The sequence below is a fragment of the Mobula hypostoma genome, chromosome 13 (genome assembly GCF_963921235.1).
Source record: "Mobula hypostoma chromosome 13, sMobHyp1.1, whole genome shotgun sequence".
Classification (NCBI taxonomy): Eukaryota; Metazoa; Chordata; class Chondrichthyes; order Myliobatiformes; family Myliobatidae; genus Mobula; species Mobula hypostoma.
This window is the reverse complement of record NC_086109.1, coordinates 46,791,776-46,810,844: the sequence shown is the minus strand read 5'-3', so window position 1 is coordinate 46,810,844 and position 19,069 is coordinate 46,791,776. Positions and strand designations below refer to the sequence as shown.

At 42.7% G+C, this 19,069-nt stretch overlaps 1 protein-coding gene across 4 annotated transcripts in view; it reads left to right on the top strand.

Annotated features, from left to right (window-relative positions):
- The window catches only part of LOC134355571 (bridge-like lipid transfer protein family member 3A), a 161,699-nt gene that overhangs the window by 12,648 nt on the left and 129,982 nt on the right, over positions 1 to 19,069 (top strand). For 3 of the 4 annotated variants that reach the window (XM_063065629.1, XM_063065626.1, XM_063065627.1), the window contains exon 1: positions 15,266 to 15,654. The exons of the other annotated variant lie outside the window; for it this stretch is intronic. In XM_063065629.1, coding sequence (XP_062921699.1) covers positions 15,530 to 15,654 — 125 coding nt within the window. In that variant the 5' untranslated portion in view covers positions 15,266 to 15,529. Of the gene's footprint in view, positions 1 to 15,265; positions 15,655 to 19,069 lie in introns of those variants that run through there. 4 annotated transcript variants of the gene reach the window in all.

Genomic DNA, 19,069 nt, shown 5'->3' with positions numbered 1-19,069 from the left:
GGGGGCGTCACGTGATGACGTGAGATTGAGACGTGTACATCCAGCTCTCCCGCAACAAGTCAGTAAAGTAAGTATAGAAAAGTTGATTCAACTAAATTGAAAGCTGTGACAGTTACAGATCAGTTTTGACTTAAATTTATGGAAGAAATAATTGAAGTAGTTTTTCTTGTGAATGTAATTTTGTGTTTTTATTTGCCTGTTTCCAATCTATTCCCCTCCACTTTTAAATTGGAGCAATCTGATTGAAAATATAACCTCATGATTGTGTTTTGCAAAAATTTATGTTTTATCAGTGGGGAAAGGAAACATTTTTCCAGTTGTGACCTTGGGTTTTTTTTTAAATCATGGACAATTAAAATCAACAAATTTTCTGTGCATGATGCTGGAATACTTCATCCAGTGGGGCTTTACTTTGCTTGCAACTGTATTTAAAGTTGTACTACACCCACATAGTAACATTGTGAAATGTATAAAAAGATAATTCTGAAAATTAATGTTACAAGCTGGCTAATATGCAGGCAAAGTTATAACATTTGTTTGCAGTTCTTTCTATTCCCTCCCCTGAAGCCATTTGTGAGTCCTCCTACACTACTAAACCTTAGCAAGTCTGTATAGGGGACTGTGAGTACCTGTGGTTTTAACCTCGTGCAAGATTGGTCTTTGTAAGTTTTCATTTAAAATCTGTTCCGTATTATTGATGTCACTTTTTCCAAGATAAGAAGGAAAAACTGAGAACAAAATGTACTTGGGTAGAGGTTTATTGTCATTGCAGAGCTACTCCATTTAGTGCAAAACTACACACTGGCAATTCAATTACGAAAAACGCAATGACCACATTTAAAATAATGTCTGCGTTATTTAGTGACATTAAAGTTACAACTGAATTAAAAACAAACAACTCTAAAATTGGGCATTGTTCAGTTGCACTTTGGCCCAGGGGAAAAGTCTGGATGTTCATGCAGAGATGTTTCTGTATCTCTTGCCAGATGGTAGGAGATTGAACAGGTGACTACCTGGTCGGGATGAGCCCATCACCATTTTGCAAGCGTGCCATAGACACATCGCAAGTTGGTCTGGTAGTTGTGACCCAATGATGTTCTGTGCAGACTCGATCACTTGCTATACTGCTTTGTGGTTGATCTTGTTGTAGCTAGTGCACCATTCTATCATGCAGTAGGTCAGTATGTTCTTAATTACACATTGATAAGGTTTACCAGCAGCTTTTTGGACTGATTTGCTGTCCTTGAACTCTTGAGATAGTATAGGTGCTACTGAGCCTAACCTGCTAATAAGGAGGTATTGGTGGTCCAAGGGAGCTCCTCTGTGATGTTCACTCCCAAGAACTTAAGGCTGGAGACCCTTTTCTACTACTTCACCGTTTGAGTAGTGGAGCTTCTTCATACCTTTTTTAATGTCCTGAAATCAATAATCATTTTTTAGCTTTTTTTTAATGTTGAGTGAAATATTGCAATGTTATATGAAAAATTCAGTCCTATTATTTTATTAAATAAAATTGGTCGATTCTTCTTCACTTTACCAATCCCATACTGGGAACACTTCGTTGCTGTGGAATTTTTTTACGAATTTCTGGAAGTAATAGTGAACATGACAGACAGTAATGTTTCATCCAGCTGCTTTTTCAAACTTCCCAGTAAATCTTCAGAGTTTGAGCACATATTCCAAAAATTTGTGATCTGCTCTGAAAGAAAAATATTCCAGTCATCTAACAACAGGTCTGTGCTTGCTTAAAACAAGCACACCACCTCTTATTTTAACTAATCTAAGTCAAATAGTTTTGTGTACACGCTCATCAGTTAGTCCCATTGTCAATCTATGTAGTTCAAGTCATCACTTTTCCACAGTAGAACATTTGTTCTTTCTGTCTGTGCGATAACTACAGGTTATTAAAATAGGCATTAATCTTGTGGCTTTCTTTGAATTTTTTTCCATGGTCTTTTTAAACAAACATAGAAAAGGTCCTCACCTACCACCCCAGTATCTTCCAAATCCAGCATATAATTCTCCCACCATCTCCAGTGGGATCCCACCACGAAGCACAGCTTTCCCTCTCTTCTCTCCTCCCCCCCCCCCACTTTCCATTAATCCCTCCCCACTGATTTCCCTCCTGGTACTTATCCTTGCAAGCAGAACAAGTACCATAACTGCCCCTCCGCCTCCTCCCTTTCTCCTATTCAGGGCTCCAAAAAAGTTCTTCGAGGTGAGATGACAATTCACCTGGGAGTCTTTTGGGATCATCTGCTGTATGTGATGCTCCCGGAGTGGCCTTCTGTATATCGGTGAGACCTTACTTAGATTGGGAGACCGCTTCACCGAGCACCTTCTGTCAGAAAAAGCGGGATCTCCCAGTGGCCACTCACTTCAATTCTATTTCCCATTCCCATTCCAACATGTCAGTCCATGCCCACCTCTACCTCTGCGACGAGGCTGCACTCAGACTGGAGGAGCAACACCTCATATTCCATCTGGATAGCCCCCAACCTGATGGCATGAACATTGATTTGTCGAACTGCGGGTAATTGACCCCCCCCCCACCATTACCATTCTCCCCCTCTCATTTCATCTCCTTCCCTACCCATCACCTCTCTCTGGTGCTCCACCCCCTTCCCTTTCTTTCATGATCTCCTACCCTCTCCTATCAGATTCCCCCTTCTGCCCTTTATTTTTTTCACCAATCAATTTCCCAGCTCATTACTTCACACCTCCCCCTCTCCTGGTTTCATCTATCACCTACTACATTGTACTACTTCCTCCCCTCCCTCCACCTTGCTCAAACTTTTTTTTCCTCTCAGTCCTGATGAAGGGTTTCGGCTTGAGATGCCGACTGTTTACTTTTTACCATCGATGCTGCCTGGCCTGCTGAGTTCCTCCAGCAATTTGTGTGTGATTCAAAAGAAATGTTAGTTACGCCCTCATCAAATTTTGATTGAGTCACAGTACATTTTGCTAGCTAACATTTGAATACACAATTTACTTTCAGAACAGCCTCTTTCTTTTTACATTCTCATTTATTAACATGTCATCTCTCCTGTTCAAAAGTGTTAGGTTATAGACGTTTGTACATTTATTTGGATGGCATATGTGACATAACATCAGATCTATCTGCAAGATGAAAACTAATTTTTCCATTGTATCCAGGACATTATGTAAGAGCAGCATTGGCCCACTTGGCCTCAACCTCGCCCTGCAATCAATATAATCACGGCAGGTTTGCTCTGAATGTTCTAATTGTGGCACAAATTGTCTGAAAACTTGTGGTTTGCATCTTCTATGTCTTGGGGCTCATGCAAAATTATCTCCTGTCTCCCATCTTGTCAAAAACTCCTTGAAAATCTAGATTTGTCTGTGAGGTAGTGTTCATCCTACAATTTTACAAGGGCTGTTTATGAAATAAGACCCTTGCCAAATATGTTCATCATACAAAGATTCAAAACAACAAGGTAACATGATATCTTGAGGGATCTCTGGTTTGATCCCAACCTTGGGTATTGACTGTGTGGAGTTTTTGTTTCTCCTGTGACTGCGGGTGCTGGTTTATGGTAATAATAATTATGAGTACTTTATTGATTCTGAGTAGGAAATTATTTTGTTTCAGCAGCAACATTTAAAACACAGCAATAATAATTAAATATAGTGAGAATATTAATTAGTAATAATGTACAGAATAATATACACAAAATAATTTGCCAATGTTTAATACTGTGCGATAATAATGTATGAAATAATAAAACAGAGACTATTGTACAATGATGTGTGTACTCCTCTTACACAGAGATGAACTATTCTATATGCTTATTGCATTTGAGAGAAAAGATTTTCAGTCACGATCCTTGTGACAGCAGAGCTGAATGAACCTGTTCAAAAGGGTGCTCTGCTGCTTATTCAGTAAGTCATGGAGAGGATATGCCTGATTGTCCAAATGGATTACAGTTTGTTTAATGTGCTCCTCTCCACCACCAACTCAAGAGTCCAGGTTGTAGCCAGGAACAGATCTAGCCTTTTTGATGAGTTTATTTAGGCTTTTTGCAGCACCAGCACTAATGCTGCTCCCCAAACGTAAAGCCACAAAGAAGACTTCAGTCACTACAACAGCCTGGTAAAAAGACTCCAACATCCTGCTGCACAGGATCTTAGCTTCCTTAGAAAATAGTCTGCTCATCCCCTTGTAACAGCCTTGGTGTTGGTTTTCCAGTCAAGTCTGTTGTTGAGGTGAACACCCACGTATTTGTACTTTGCCCACCACCGCAACAACTTCTCCCAGAATGTATACAGGACTTGTCTTAGTCGTCTTCCTCCTAATATCACTCACCATCTCCCTGGTTTTGGCTACATTCAGGTGTAGGTGATTCCTCCCACACCACTCGACAAACTTGTCCACCAGTCCTCTGTACTCTGACTCCTGCCCATCTCTGATACACTCAGCTACTGCAGAGTCATCAGAGAACTTCTGCAAATGACAAGACTCAGAATTGTACTGAAAGTCTGAGGTGTACAGTGTGAACAGAAATGGAGACAAAACAGTCCCTTGTGGGGCTCCAGTGACACTCACCACCATCTCAGACAGAGAACTACTCAGCCGTACAAACTGGGGTCTGTCTATCTGTCAGGTAGTCAGTAGTCCAGGAGATAGTGGATTTGTCTTCCACCATCCTTTTCAGCTTCTCACTCAGAAGTGGCTGGATTATATTGAAGGTACCAGAGATATCAGAAAATGTGATTCTCACAATGCCACCAGCTTCATCCAGGTGGGAGAGAGCTCTCTGCAACAGGTAGGTGATGGTATCATCCACTCCCACATGAGGTTGGTCAGCAAACTGTAGAGGGCCCAGTGGAGATCTCACCTGTGGTCCATGGTAAGTCAGGACCAGCCTCTCCAGCACCTTCATCACATGAGATGTGAAAGCAATTGGTCTGTAGTCATTAAGTTCGGATGGAGTCACCTTCTTGGGTATAGGAACCAAGCAGGCAGTCTTCCATAGCACCAGTATCTTTTCCTGTCTCAGACTCAGATTGTAAAGGTGCTGCAAAATACCAGACAGCTGGCTAACATGGGCCTTCAGTACCCTAGGGCTGATATCTTCTGGTCCAGCAGCCTTGCCTTGATGTAGTCTCTCCAGCTGTCTCTTAACCTGACCTGCAGTCATGGTCAGGCAGAGGAGGGTGATCATCCCCGTGGAAGCATGATACTCCAGAGTTGGAGGGTTTGAAATACAAACGTTCACTGGAGGGGTGGAGGGAGAAGGCTTCGGAGGCAGGGAGGATGTGTGGTGTGGACAAGTAGATGAAGTCCCATGCTGAACCTGTTGAAAAACAAGTCAATTCATTGGCCCCATTCGGACAACCCTCGATCTTCCTTTGCTTAACCTTGAAGCCAGTGGTCTGCTTCATGCCCGACCACACGTCCATTATGTTAATAATACAGGTTTCCCCCGCCATCTGAAGGTAGAGTGTCCCTGTGAAACTGTTCATAAGCTGGAATGTCGTAAAGTGAAGAAGCAATTACCATTTATTCAGATGGAAAAAATTTGTGAGCGTTCGCAGATCCAAAAAATAACCTATCAAATCATGCCAAATAACACATAAAACCTAAAATAGCAGTAACATATAGTAAAAGCAGGAATGATATAATACACAGCCTATATAAAGTAGGAATTCTTTTCTGCAATTATTGCTGCACTGTCCACCGTAGCGAAAATCTCACCCAAGCGCTCTCGGCAGAAACACTCAGCGCAAGGGCTCTTGGCAGAAACATACTCTCCAGTAACCTTTAAGCTATGAACCTGCCAAATCATACCAAATAACACATAAAAATACACAGCCTATATAAAGTAGAAATAATGTATGTACAGTGTAGTATCACTTACCGGAATCGGGAGGACAGCGAGCACACTGATGATGGTGTGTTAGGCTGAGTCGTCGGAGGTTGGGGTGGTGGGACATTGGGGTGTCATCTCATTGTCGTCTGTTTCCATCAGAGCAGGCAGGTCATCTTCTTCTATTTCTGTCTGCCTGTCTCAATGTCAAAGGTAGAGGTTCGTTGTCTACTGTGGCTGATGTGGAAGGCTTGAAAAATGACAGTATGCTTGACTGCTTAGCCTCGCGTGTTTTTCTATCATACAGTTCTTTGTAAGCACTCAAACCATCCTGCAAATATGCCCTGAACCTACATACCCTTTCAAAATTGAAGTCATACTTTTCTGCAATCATTGTTGTCAATTGCAGCGAAAATCTCACACAGTTATTTCACGTTCCGTTCCTGGACCACCTCCCTTTCGGTCCTTTCGCTACTGCATTCGGTTTCGATTGTTATCCTTTCCTCTTCCAATTGCATCAGCTCTTCATCTATTAGTTCTTGGTCATGGGATGCCAAAACCTCTTCAACGTCTTCATCAACTTCCACAAGCCAAACTCACTTTGTCCTTACTTCGTTCACCACAATCGAAAGGCTTAATTATGTCCAGTTTTACGTTAAGTGTAACACCCTTACGAGCTCTTTTTGGTTTTTCCGATACCTTAGAACTCATCTTCCTAACGGATGCTCAAAATAAATCAACATAAAGCACAGATGCTTACAGGCACGTGTTTAAGCAATGCTGGCTAGAATGCAGTTCCGGGGGAGGAGCTTGGCTGCTCAGGGCATGTGCTCGCTTTTTTCACACGCTGCCTTTTTTTGTAACAGTGAAAACACCTGTTAGCGAAAACAGGTGACTAATGTAGGTCTTTCGTAACAGCGAGGTGTCGTAAAGCGAACGTTCGAAAAGCTGGGGACACCTGTACTCCAAATTATGCCTCACCAACATTTAACAAAACATCCCATTTTCTGTACTCAGAAATTTGTTGACTTAAGAAGGCCAATGTGCCATAAGCTTTCTTTACAACCGTATCAACCTGTGATGCCACTTTCAACAAATTACGTACCTATATATTCCCACATCCCTCTGTTCTACCACGTTCCTCGGTGCTCTGCCGTTCACTGTGTAACACCTACCCTGGTTGGTCCTACTGTAGTGGAACACCTCGCACTTGTCTACATGGAATTCCACCTGCTATTTTTCAGTCCATTTTTTTCAGCTGATGCAGATCCTTCTGTAAGCTATGATAGCCTTCATCACTGTCCAATACCCACCCATAGTCTTGGTGTCATCCACAAATTTGCTGATCCAGTTATCCACATTATAATAGAATAATAATAGAATATCTTTATTGTCATTGTTGTGGAGCAATGAAACACAGTTTAGCAGCTCAACATTTTGCAGCACGATAAAGAATATATACATAAAATAAACTCTAAAACCTCAGGAGTGCAGTCCAAAATTAATAATATATGGATGGGCGAGGGCGGTGGGGTAGGACTATTGTACACTTGCCATTCCTGGAAGTGTGATGCATTTAGCTGCCGCCGTCTTAGGAGTGGAGCAGGAGAAGGGAAGGGGGTGACATTGATACAGATGACAAACAACAAAAGACCCAGCACTGATCCCTGCAGCACATCAGTAGTCACAGCCTCCAGTCAGAGAGGCAACCATCTACTACCACTCTCTATCTTCTCCCACAAAGCCAATGTCCAATCTAATTTATTACCTCATCCAGAATGTCAAGTGACTGAACCTTTTTGACCAGCCTCCCATGCAGGACCTTGTCAAATGTGGGATGAAGCCATGCTGACTATCCTCAATCAATCCATATCTATCCAAATACCTACATATCTGGTCCCTTAGAATACCTTACAATAACTTTCCCACAACTGATGTCAGACTCACCGGCCTATAATTTTCTAGTTTCTGTTTAGAACCTTTTTTAAACAGCGGAACAACATTGGCTATCCTCCAGTCCTTTGGTACCTCTCTTGTCTACAAGGATGTTTTAAATGTCTCTGCTAGAGTCCGGCAGTTTCTGCACTTGTCTCCCATCCGGTCCAAGGGAATACCTTGTCAAGCCCTGGGGATTTATTCACCTTGTTTTGCCTCAGTAGCAAACTCCTCCTCCTTTGTAATGTGTACAGGGTCCATGAAGTTGATGCCACTTTGCATCACCTCTATAGATGCTTGGTCTGTCTCCCGAGTAAACACAGATGCACGGAATGTATTTAAGATCTCGCACATCTGTTTTGACTCCACACATGGATTACCATTCTGATCTTCCAGAGGACTACTTTTGTCCCTCGCAATCCTTCTCTTAACATACCTGCAGAATCCTTTTGGATTCTCCTTCACCTTGTCTGCTGGAGCAGCTTAATGCCACCTTTTAGCCTTCCATATTTCTTTCTTAAGTGTTCTCTTGCATTTCTTATTCTCCATAAGCACCTCATTTGTTCTAACTTGTGTACACCTGCTATGCACCTTTTTTCTCTTTACCAGAGCCTCAATATCTCTTGAAAACCAAGGTTCTGGTTTATCTTTCATTCTGACAGACACATACTAGCTTTGTACTCTCAAAATTTAGTTTTTGAAGGCCTCCCGTTTCCAAGTACACCTTGACCAGAATACAGCCTGTCCCCATCCAAGCTTGCCAGATCATTTCTGATGCCATCAAAATTGGTCTATCTCCAATTTAGAATCTCAAGCTGCAGATCAGGTCTCTCTTTGCATGTTTACTTTGAAGCTAATTGGCATTGTGGTCACTGGATGTAAAGTGTTCCCCTGCACAAACTTCTGTCACCTACCCTGTCTCACTCCCTAATAGCAGATCTAGTATCGCACGCTCTCTCATTGGGACTTCTACGCACTGATTAAAGAAATTTTCCTGAACACGTTTGACGTACTCTATCCCATCTAGTCCTGTAACAGTATGGGATTCCCGGTCAATATGTGGAAAGGTAAAATCACCTACTGTAACAACCTTGTGTTTCTTGCAATAGTCTATGATCTCTTTACAAACTTGTTCCTCTAAATCCCTCATACTGTTGGGTGGTCTGTAATGTAGCCCATTAACGTGGTCAAACCTTTATTACTCCTCAGTTCCCATAACACCTCACTAGTTGAGTTCTCCAGTCCGTCCTGACTGAGCACTACAGTGACATTTTCCCTTACCCATAACGCCATCCCAAAAACAACGGAACCCAACGGAGCTGCCAAACCTGCCCTTCCTGCAGCCAATTCTCACTAATGGCTACAACTTTGTAATTTCAGGTGGCACTTAGAGTATTGTGAGCAGTTTTGGGCTCCTTATCAAAGAAAGGATGGCTGGCATTGGAGAGGGTCCAGAGGAGTTTCATGCGAATGATTCTGGGAATGAAAGGGTTAATGTAAGGAGCATGGGAGGGCTCTGGGCCTGTACTCGCTGGAGTTTAGAAGAATGAGGGGGGATCTCATTGAAACCTATCAAATATTGAAAGGCCTAGACAGAGCGGATGCAGAGAGGATGTGTACTATAGTGGGTGAGTCTTGGGCCAAACAGCACAGCCTCAGAACAAAGGGATGTCTATTTAAAGTGGAGATGAGAAAGGCTATTTTTTAGCCAGGGGTTGGTAAATCTGTGGAATTTATTGCCTCAGGTAGCTGTGGAGGCCAAGTCATTGGGTATATTTATAGCGGAGCTTGATAGGTTCTTGATTATTAAGGGTTTCAAAGGATACTGGGAGAAGGCTGGAGAATGGGGTTGAGAGGCATAATAAATGAGCCGTGATAGAATGGTGGAGCAGTCTCCAAGGGGTTAAATGGCCTAATTTTGTTCCTATATCATATGGTCATAATAGCTCCTCCTCAAATTAATAATAGGGCAAGCACCAGTAATATTTGCCAGTAAATATTTCCACTGGGGGCGGGGAGTACATACTGGTTAGAAATGACTTTGCAGCTTTGTAGTCATTGTGTTCTGTGTGACGTTTCTCTTGAGTGCTGTTTATTTGTAGTTGTGGTCACCCGCCCACAGCAGTGTGTGTGATTACAATAAATGACTGTCCAGTGAAGTTAGTTCATGTGAGTGTGGATGGCTTGTTAATGTGTTGTGAATCATAAGCAGTTGCACAGCATGACTCCATTGTTCAGCTGCTGCACCCAGCAAGTGTACTCCAGGGAAGTATTGGAGAGCCTCATTGAAACGTTCTTAAAATTTGCTGATAACACCACTGTCATTGTTTGAATCAAAGGTGGTGATGAATCAGTATATAGGAGGGAGATAGAAAATTGGAATGAGTGGTGCCGCAGCAACCTCTCACTCAATGTCCTCAGCAAGACCAAGGAGTTGATTTTTGACTTCAGGAGAAGCAAACCAGAGTCCTCATTGGGGGATCAGAGGTGGAGAGGATCAGCAACTTTAAATTTCTGAGCCCAGCATCTGAGTGCAATTACAAAGAAAGATCAGCAGTGCATCTACTTCCTTAGAAGCTGGTGAAGATTTGGCATGACATCTGAAAGTTTGATAAACTTCTCTAAATGTGTGGTGGAGAACATATTTACTGGTTGCATCACGGCTTGGTATGAAAGCACCAATGCCCTTGAACGGAAAAGCCTGCAAAAATAGTGGATAAGGCCCAGTCCATCATGGGTAAAGCACTCCCCACCATTGAGTACGTATATACAGAATCTGTTGCAATCAGGAACCCACACCATCCTGGTCATTTATAATGACCAATCAACCTACCAGTATGTCTTTGGACTGTGGGAGGAAACCAGAGTGCCTGGGGGAAACCCACATGATCATGGGGATAATGTACAAACTCTTCAAAGAGTGCCCATCCAACTATATATGCACATATCATGCTGTTAAAAGGTTTAATTTCCAACCATAGCTAAGGGCTAATTCCACTTCCTGTAACTTTTAATTTGAGTGTGGGGGTGGGAAATGAACACAGGAATTTTTCAGAACTGCAACATATTCATGTGGTAATTCATTTTACATTTTGAATTAGTTTACCAGTTATGCATAACAACATTACACACTCTCGAGCGAATTGAACTGTGGCACTTCTACTTTTAGCAACAAGTTTAAATCGAGACCTACGTATCATTGTGGTTCAGTTGCTAAGTCATGAATATGTTGCATGAAATCCTCTTGAGCTTTCAGCCGGGTATAGGTGTCGATTTTTACTGACTCTTCGATGACAAGCTCTACCATCTTCATCAGAGATGATGCCTAGGCATGGTCAAGCCCAGTGGTATATCTGCTGAAATCCTGTCATCTGTCCTTCCTGATTGGTTAATCCTCAACCAATCAGGTTTCTGCTGTCCCACCTTTTTAAAAAAAAGTATTGCAGTTCTTGCTTCGAGCGAGACCTTTGTCTTTGTTAAAATTCTGGTACTCTAGTCTTATTTCAGGCAGTCCCAAAAGCCATTGAAGAAATACCAGATTAATGCCATCCACACATCTGTAAGGAAGCTCAAATCCTAGTTTATGCGTGTCAAAGATGACCTGAGATTGAGGACTGCTGGTGTTTACAGGACTTGCTGTGAACACAGAACAGTATATATCAGCCAGATGGAGTGACCAGTGGAGTGCATTTCAGTTACCTGGGGAAATCAGCTGTAGCAGAACATTGCAACGCAATGACCATGTGATTGACTTTGGCACAAAACCACTGTGCCGCCAGTGGCTTTGGAACCTCCTGGTGAAGGAAGCCATTGAAATAAGACCAAAGAATAAGAATTTTAACAAAGATGGGGAGAGCAGAAGCATGATTGGTTGAGGACGAACCAATCAGGAGGGACCGACAACCAGAGTTCAGTGTATATTTGGGACCGGACGAGACATGCCTATGCATCATTCCTGTGAAGATGGTGAAGTTTGTCATTGAAATGTCAGTTAAAATTAACACCTGTGCCTGCTGGAAGCCCAGGAAGAGTTTATATGTCATATATGCCAGGAAAGCTCAAGATTTTGCATGTATATATATTAATAGAATAGTTTAAAAAAATTAAAAGCAGGAGCAGGCTATTCAACCCACAATTTTCAATTTGTATTTGAGAGCAAGTGATTGTACATTGACCACAAAGTATTCGTTGTTAATTCATTTATTGAGCTATTACCATGTGCAAATTCAGCTGTCCAATTTTCTGTGCTAACTTCTGGATATTACTTTTAACACAAGCACTTTCCTGCTCTCATATTGCTTACTGAAGATGTGACCATGATCATTCAGTGTGAGATGCCCATTATCAGATGTATCTTGGATACCATTTACTTGTAATCAGGAAATTCTTCTGTTTTAAAAAAATTAACATTAAAAGTGCTTAAACATGGCGGGGAGCTGAAAGAAGTTCTAATATTAAGTGATCATGCTAGAACTGAGGAAGCAAAACTAACTTGGACTGTGTTTTCCTGAAGAAGAACATCTTGAAAGTAAACCCTCTTTGAAATTGAACAGTTAACACTGGTCCCTGCAGCACATGTGCTGTTGTGGTTTAGCTGCAAAGTACGTGAATATATATTAATTGAGTAGTTTAAAAGAAAATAGAAGCAAGCGCAGGCTCTTCAGCCTCACAATTTTCACCACTTTCAAAGAGACTCCACCAGTTGTATTTTTTCTCTCCTTTCACTTTTTAACATTCCTAACATCCTAAAGCAGGGTCCTGGCCAGAAATGTCGACTGTTCATTTCCATAGATTCTGCCCAACCTGCTGAGTTTCTCCAGCATTTTGTGTCTGGAATTGAGTATAGGAGCAAAGAGGTCCTGCAGTTGTAAAGGGCCGTGGTGAGACGAGGTTATTGGTGTATTGCATTCACAATTCAGTTTCCGCTACAAATGAAAAACAGGTGACTACTTTCAGTTCCCTGTTGTTTCACTTCTCTGTCCTTTCTATTTTCTGATCATTCTGTCTGAGCTTCTACACCATTCCAACAAGGCCAAATTTTTGATTGAGGAACAGCACTTGATCGATAAGCCATGTTGTACCCATTGTTACTCAAAGTGGAGTTTTAAAATTTGAGATGAATCAAGTTAGCCATTTCTGCAATAAAGTTATCAATTTATGTTATCTCAACACTCTTCAGGCATTGCCTAATATTTTGGACTTTTTCCTTTTAGTTTCAGATGAATAACAGCTGTCATTTGCATTTCATAACTTTTAAATGTCCTTTGTGTTTGTGTTCTTCCTCTGTATATGCTTATTAATGGATTAATCAGACAGCTCCTTAAACAGTAGGATCATCAGAATTGATAATGAAAGGAAGGTTGATGACCCCTTTCCACAAATGCTACCTGACCTGCTGATGGTGTTCAGTATGTGTTATTTTTTAACAGAGAAAGTAGAACAATACAGCACAGGAACAAGACCTTAAACACATTACGCCTGCATTGACCGTGATGCCAATCTAACTTACCCCATCTGCTTTCTATTCACTATCATAATGTTGCTGTTAGATCTGCTTCTACCACCTCTGTGCTATCTTGTTTTGGGCACCCACCATTTTATTTCTTGCACATCTCCTTCAATCTTTCTCCTCACCTTAAACCAACTCTGACTGTCCTTCCTGTCTATGCCTCTCATAATTCTTATCTATTTCTGTCAGGTCCTCCACTGCCTTTAATACTTCAGAGAGAAAAAATATGCTTGTTTAACCTCTCCTTGTAGCAAAGACACTCCACCTAAGGTAATATATTGGTGAACCTCTTGCGCATCCTCTCCAAAACTACCTAATCCTTCCCACAGTGTGGTGACCAGAACTGTACACATATTCCAAATGAGGTCTAATCAAAGAACTGTATAGTTGCAACATTAAGACAGAGGTTTGCAGTATGGAACCGGGTCCTTTGGCTTAACTTGTCCATGCCAACCAAAGTGCCATATGTTAACCTGAATTTAGCTCATATCCCGATCTTGTTCTATTATGTATTTCTCTAAATGTCTATTAAACATTGTAACTGTACCCTCCTGTACCTGTTCCTCTGGCAGCTTGATCCACATTGTGACTTCCCAACTTTTATATTCAAAGCCCTAACCAGTGATGGCATGCATAATGTACACCACCTTTACCACCCTTTCCGCTTGTGTTGCCATTTTCAACAATGGTCGTACCCTAAAATTCCTGTCATTTTTCTGCCCAAATTTCCAACTGATTAATATCATCAGCCCTGTCACCCCAATGTATTGCTGCAAATATAGCAAGATTCTAGTATTGGAGCAACTGTTGAATTTGACCTTCTGAATTGTCAAGTGCTGAGCTTGTGCATTTAGGTGCATGCAAAGAAGTGTGGGATTTAAAATAGTTCATTATCGGAGTCATAGAGCACTACAGCATATAAAAAGGCTCCTCAGTCCACCAGACTGGTGTAGTCCCATAGACCTGCACCTGGACCATATCCCTCCATACCCCTCCCATTCATGGATTTATCCAGCCTTCTTTTAAATGTTGAAATCAAACTGGTATCTACCATTTCCACTGGCAGCTTGTTCTACACTCAAAACATCATCTGTCTGAAGTCTCCCCCCCCCCCCCCGCCTCCCCCAGTTATTGACTGCAGGAAGGGGGTAGCGTGGTGCATATGATCCCCTCTACATTGACAGCGTTAAGAATAAGAAGGCTGAGAGCTTCATTTTCCTTGGAGTGGAAATCATCAACAGACTGTCCTGGTCCAACACAAGGATGGCATGGCTTTCTTGTTCACCACACCCCTGCTTCCACAGGAGGCTAAAGAAATTGTTCTGTCCTCATCAGCACTGAATGATTTTTATTGGTGTGCCGGAGAAAACATTCTATCTGGATGCATCACTGTTATGATGGATAACAACTTCTCTGTCCATGATTGAAACTGTGGAGTATCATGGACACAGCTCAACACATCATGGTAACGAGCCTCATCTCCATTAACTGTCTATACTTTTCTCTGCCTTGGTAAAGCAGTGGAATCAAAGACCCTTGCCATCATAAGGAAAATACAAATGCCTGAAAGCCCCTACCACCTAGCACAAGGAGAGCTTCTACTTGTATTATATAAGGCTGTCGAATGGTTCCATAGTACAATAAGATGGAGTCTTGGTCTCACAATCTACCTTGTTATGATCTTGCACCTTCCTATCTACCTACTCTGCACTTTCTCTGACACTGTTATTGTTTTACATTGTACCACAGTGGACGCGAATAAATTATTCTGTGTGAACAGGATGCAAGTGAAGCTTTTCATTGTACCTTGGTTCTTGTGACAATAATATTACCATTACATTAGTCTGTGACTGAAAATTTATGGTTCACATCAGAACTAGTGGCAAAACTATTTTGTAAACAGTATAAAAAGACTTGGACCAAGTTGCATTTGGTTTAAAAGCAACCAACATTCAGTGTCTACTTTATTAGGTGCTCCTGTTTGTTAAAGCAAATGTCTAATCAGCCAATCATGTGGTAGCAACTCAATGCATAAAAACCTGCAGAGGTTCAGTTACTATGCAGACTAAACATCAAAATGGGGAATAAATGTGATCTAAGTGACTTTGACTGCAGCAATTGTTGGTGCTTGACAGATTGGTTTGAGTAGTATCTCCTGGGATTTTCAAGCAGAGCAGTGAAGTCTGAGGAGAATGGCTGACTGGTTCAAGCTGACCGTGTGAAACAACAGTGGTGTGCAGAAGAGCATCTCTAAATGCACAACACGTCAAAGCTTGAAGTGGATGGGCTGCAGTATCCAATGGATCATGAATTTACAGAGTGGTCTTGTACCTCAAGAGACCCTTCTTCACCTCCTGCTTCCAGGCACACCTGTTGGAGGTGAGTGACTGCCATGTGTTGGTGCTAATACTAAGGGCCTTGTAGTGCAGCTGGGATCTTCCGGTTGGCCCCTTTCCAGACTTCAGCTCCCCAAAGAGAAGGTCCTTCAGTATGCGCCCATCTGCCATGCGCAAGATGTGGCCTAGCCACTGCATACACCTCTGCTTGAGGTGCTGCCTGCTCTCTCAAGCACTGTGTTGGTAACCTTGTCTTCCCAGGTGATACCAGGTATGCGTCTGAGGCAGTGCATATGGGAAGCATTGAGTTGCTGTTCTTGTGCATTTCATCTGTTGTGTTCTGTTCTTGATTACCTCTCCCATTGATGACTTTAGCAGGGCAGGCTTGCTCTGTAATGGACCAGTGGCTTGCTTAATTCCATCATACATTCCTATGAAGTTGCCAGTGTCAGCAGCCTCCTGGGTCTTGGAGCAGAGCTGGAGCCAGTAGTCATTGGCACACCGCCTGGCAGCCTTTTGAACTTTGTTCCGGGTACACCGGAGCATTTGCAGGTTCTTCTCCCTAGGAGAGGACTTGTACGCTGTCCGTGCTTTTCTCTTCTCCTCAGTCAGAGGCAACAGCACTTCAGAGTGGGCTTCAAACCAGTCAGCAAACTTGACTGTCTTTTTTCTGAAGGTGGATATCACAGTGTTGTAGATGGTGTCCTGCAGGTTTTCCCATCTCTTGCTGACATTGGTGTTGGAAGAGCTACAGTCAGAGAAGACAACAAACATACAGCCAGTGGCCACTTTATTAGGTATAGGGCAAATACAAGCTATTTCAGTACACTAAAAAAACACATTGTAATTTTTAGGCCTCCGCATTTAAAATTGCACGACATGAAAGCTATTGATTGCTACTTTACAGAAGTCTGCATTGAAATATTCAAATTTTAAACCTCCTTGTTAAGCATTGACAAGTTTAGCTGGTAAACACAGCAGGCCAGGCAGCATCTCCAGGAAGAGGTACAGTCGACGTTTCGGGCCGAGACCCTTCACCAGGACTAACTGAAGGAAGAGCTAGTAAGAGATTTGAAGGTGGAAGGGGGAGGGGGAGATACAAAATGATAGGAGAAGACAGGAGGGGGAGGGATGGAGCCAAGAGCTGGACAGTTGATTGGCAAAAGGGATATGAGAGGATCATGGGACAGGAGGCCCAGGGAGAAGGAAAAGGGGGAGGGGGGAAAAACCCAGAAGATGGGCAAGGGGTATAGTCAGAGGGACAGAGGGAGAAAAAGAAGAGAGAAAGGAAGAATGTGTGTATATAAATAACAGATGGGGTACGAGGGGGAGGTTGGAGGAACAACACCTTATATTCCGTCTGGGTAGCCTCCAACCTGATGGCATGAACATTGACTTCTCAAACTTCCGCTAATACCCCACCTCCCCCTCGTACCCCATCTGTTATTTATTTATATACACACATTCTTTTTCTCTCTCTCTCTCCCCCTCTCTCTCTCTCCCCCTCTCTCTCTCTCCCCTCTCTCTCTCTCTCCCCTCTCTCTCTCTCCCCTCTCTCTCTCTCCCCTCTCTCTCTCTCCCCTCTCTCTCTCTCCCCTCTCTCTCTCTCTCTCTCTCTCTCTCTCCCTCTCTCCCTCTCTCCCTCTCTCCCTCTCTCCCTCTCTCCCTCTCTCCCTCTCTCCCTCTCTCCCTCTCTCCCTCTCTCCCTCTCTCCCTCTCTCCCTCTCTCCCTCTCTCCCTCTCTCCCTCTCTCCCTCTCTCCCTCTCTCCCTCTGACTATACCCCTTGCCCATCCTCTGGTTCCCCCTCCCCTTTTCCTTCTCCCTCGGCCTCCCATCCCATGATCCTTTCATATCCCTTTTGCTAATCACCTGTCCAGCTCTTGGCTCCATCCCTCCCCTCCTGTCTTCTCCCATCATTTTGGATCTCCCCCTCCCCCTCCCACTTTCAAATGTCTTATGAGCTCTTCCTTCAGTTAGTCCTGATGAAGGGCCTCGGCCCGAAACATCGACTGTACCTCTTCCTGGAGATGCTGCCTGGCCTGCTGCGTTCACCAGCGACTTTGATGTGTGTTGCTTGAATTTCCAGCATCTGCAGAATTCATCGTGTTGATAAGTTTAGCTGCTACCTTTTGGTAATTTATTTATAATTGCAATAGTGTCATGCAGTGAAGGATTTTGACAGCTTAAATGCAGCTTAATTACAACAGCTCTGTTGTAATGAAGTGACATTAGTAATTGCAGCAAAGGCACTTGCCATTGTCGTTGATAAAGCAGCCTATTATTTGTTTGTCAATTAATTACCCAAGTCATAAAGTCACATGGAATGAGAACGGACCTTTCAGCCTGACTTGTCCATACTAACTAAGAAATCTATCTATGCTAATCCCAGCTTTGTGCACATCTCACTAAACCTTTTCTATTCATGTATGCATTGAAATGCTTTTTTTTTAATATTTCTTTCAAATAGATGACGTCTTTCAAATATTTCTCATTTCACCTTAAACCTTTGTCCACTAGTGTTAGATTCCCCCTATCCTTGGAAAAAGACTGACCATCTACCCTACCTATGCCCCTCAAAATGTATAAACTTGCTGTAAGGTCGCCCTCAGTCTTCTGAACTGTAGCACAAAGTTCCAACTTATCTTCGCTCTCCTTGTAATTCAAACCCTCCATTCCAGACAGTATCCTGGTGAATTATTTCTATACTCTTTCTAGCCCTACCGCATCCTTTTCTATGGTTTGGTGACCAGAATTGCACAAAAAAGTCTAAGTGTGGCCGAACCAATGTCATATCTTTTTCTTAGTACCACTACCTATACACCTTCAGTACCAAATGAACTCTGCTCGGGCTTCCAGCCAGGTACAGATATCAATTATAACCGACCTTTCAATGACAAACTCTACCAACTTTATCAGGGATGATGCCCTAGCATGTCTAGTTTGCTTGTAGTTATACCTCTGTAGTCTGTCCCTCCTGATTGGTTAGTCTTGATTCAGTCAGGTTTCCGCTCTCCTACCTTGTCTACAATCAAATTTTATTGTCACCAGTTTTTAGTTGGAGCAAAACCTTCGTCTTTGTTAAAATTCTTTTCGTCTAGTTTTATTTCAATGGCTTCCTTCATCAGGCAGTCTCAAAAGCCATTGATGTGGCACAGTAGTTTTGTGCCATTGAATGCAGTGTTCTGCTACCGCCAATTTCTCCAGGTTACCCAAACGACTACACTTGCTGTGCTCCTTGATGTGAGTTTCCACTATGCGTCCCATCTGGCTGATATACGCTGCTCCGCATTCACAAGGAATCCTGTAAATGGCAGCCAACCTGAATCCCAGGTCATCTTGGATTTGAGCTTCCTTATGGGTTTGAGAATGGTATTAATCTGGTATTCCTTCAGGATCCTGGTGATCCTTCCAGGAACTGTGGAAATATAGGGAAGGCAGGTGGTAGGGATGGATTCC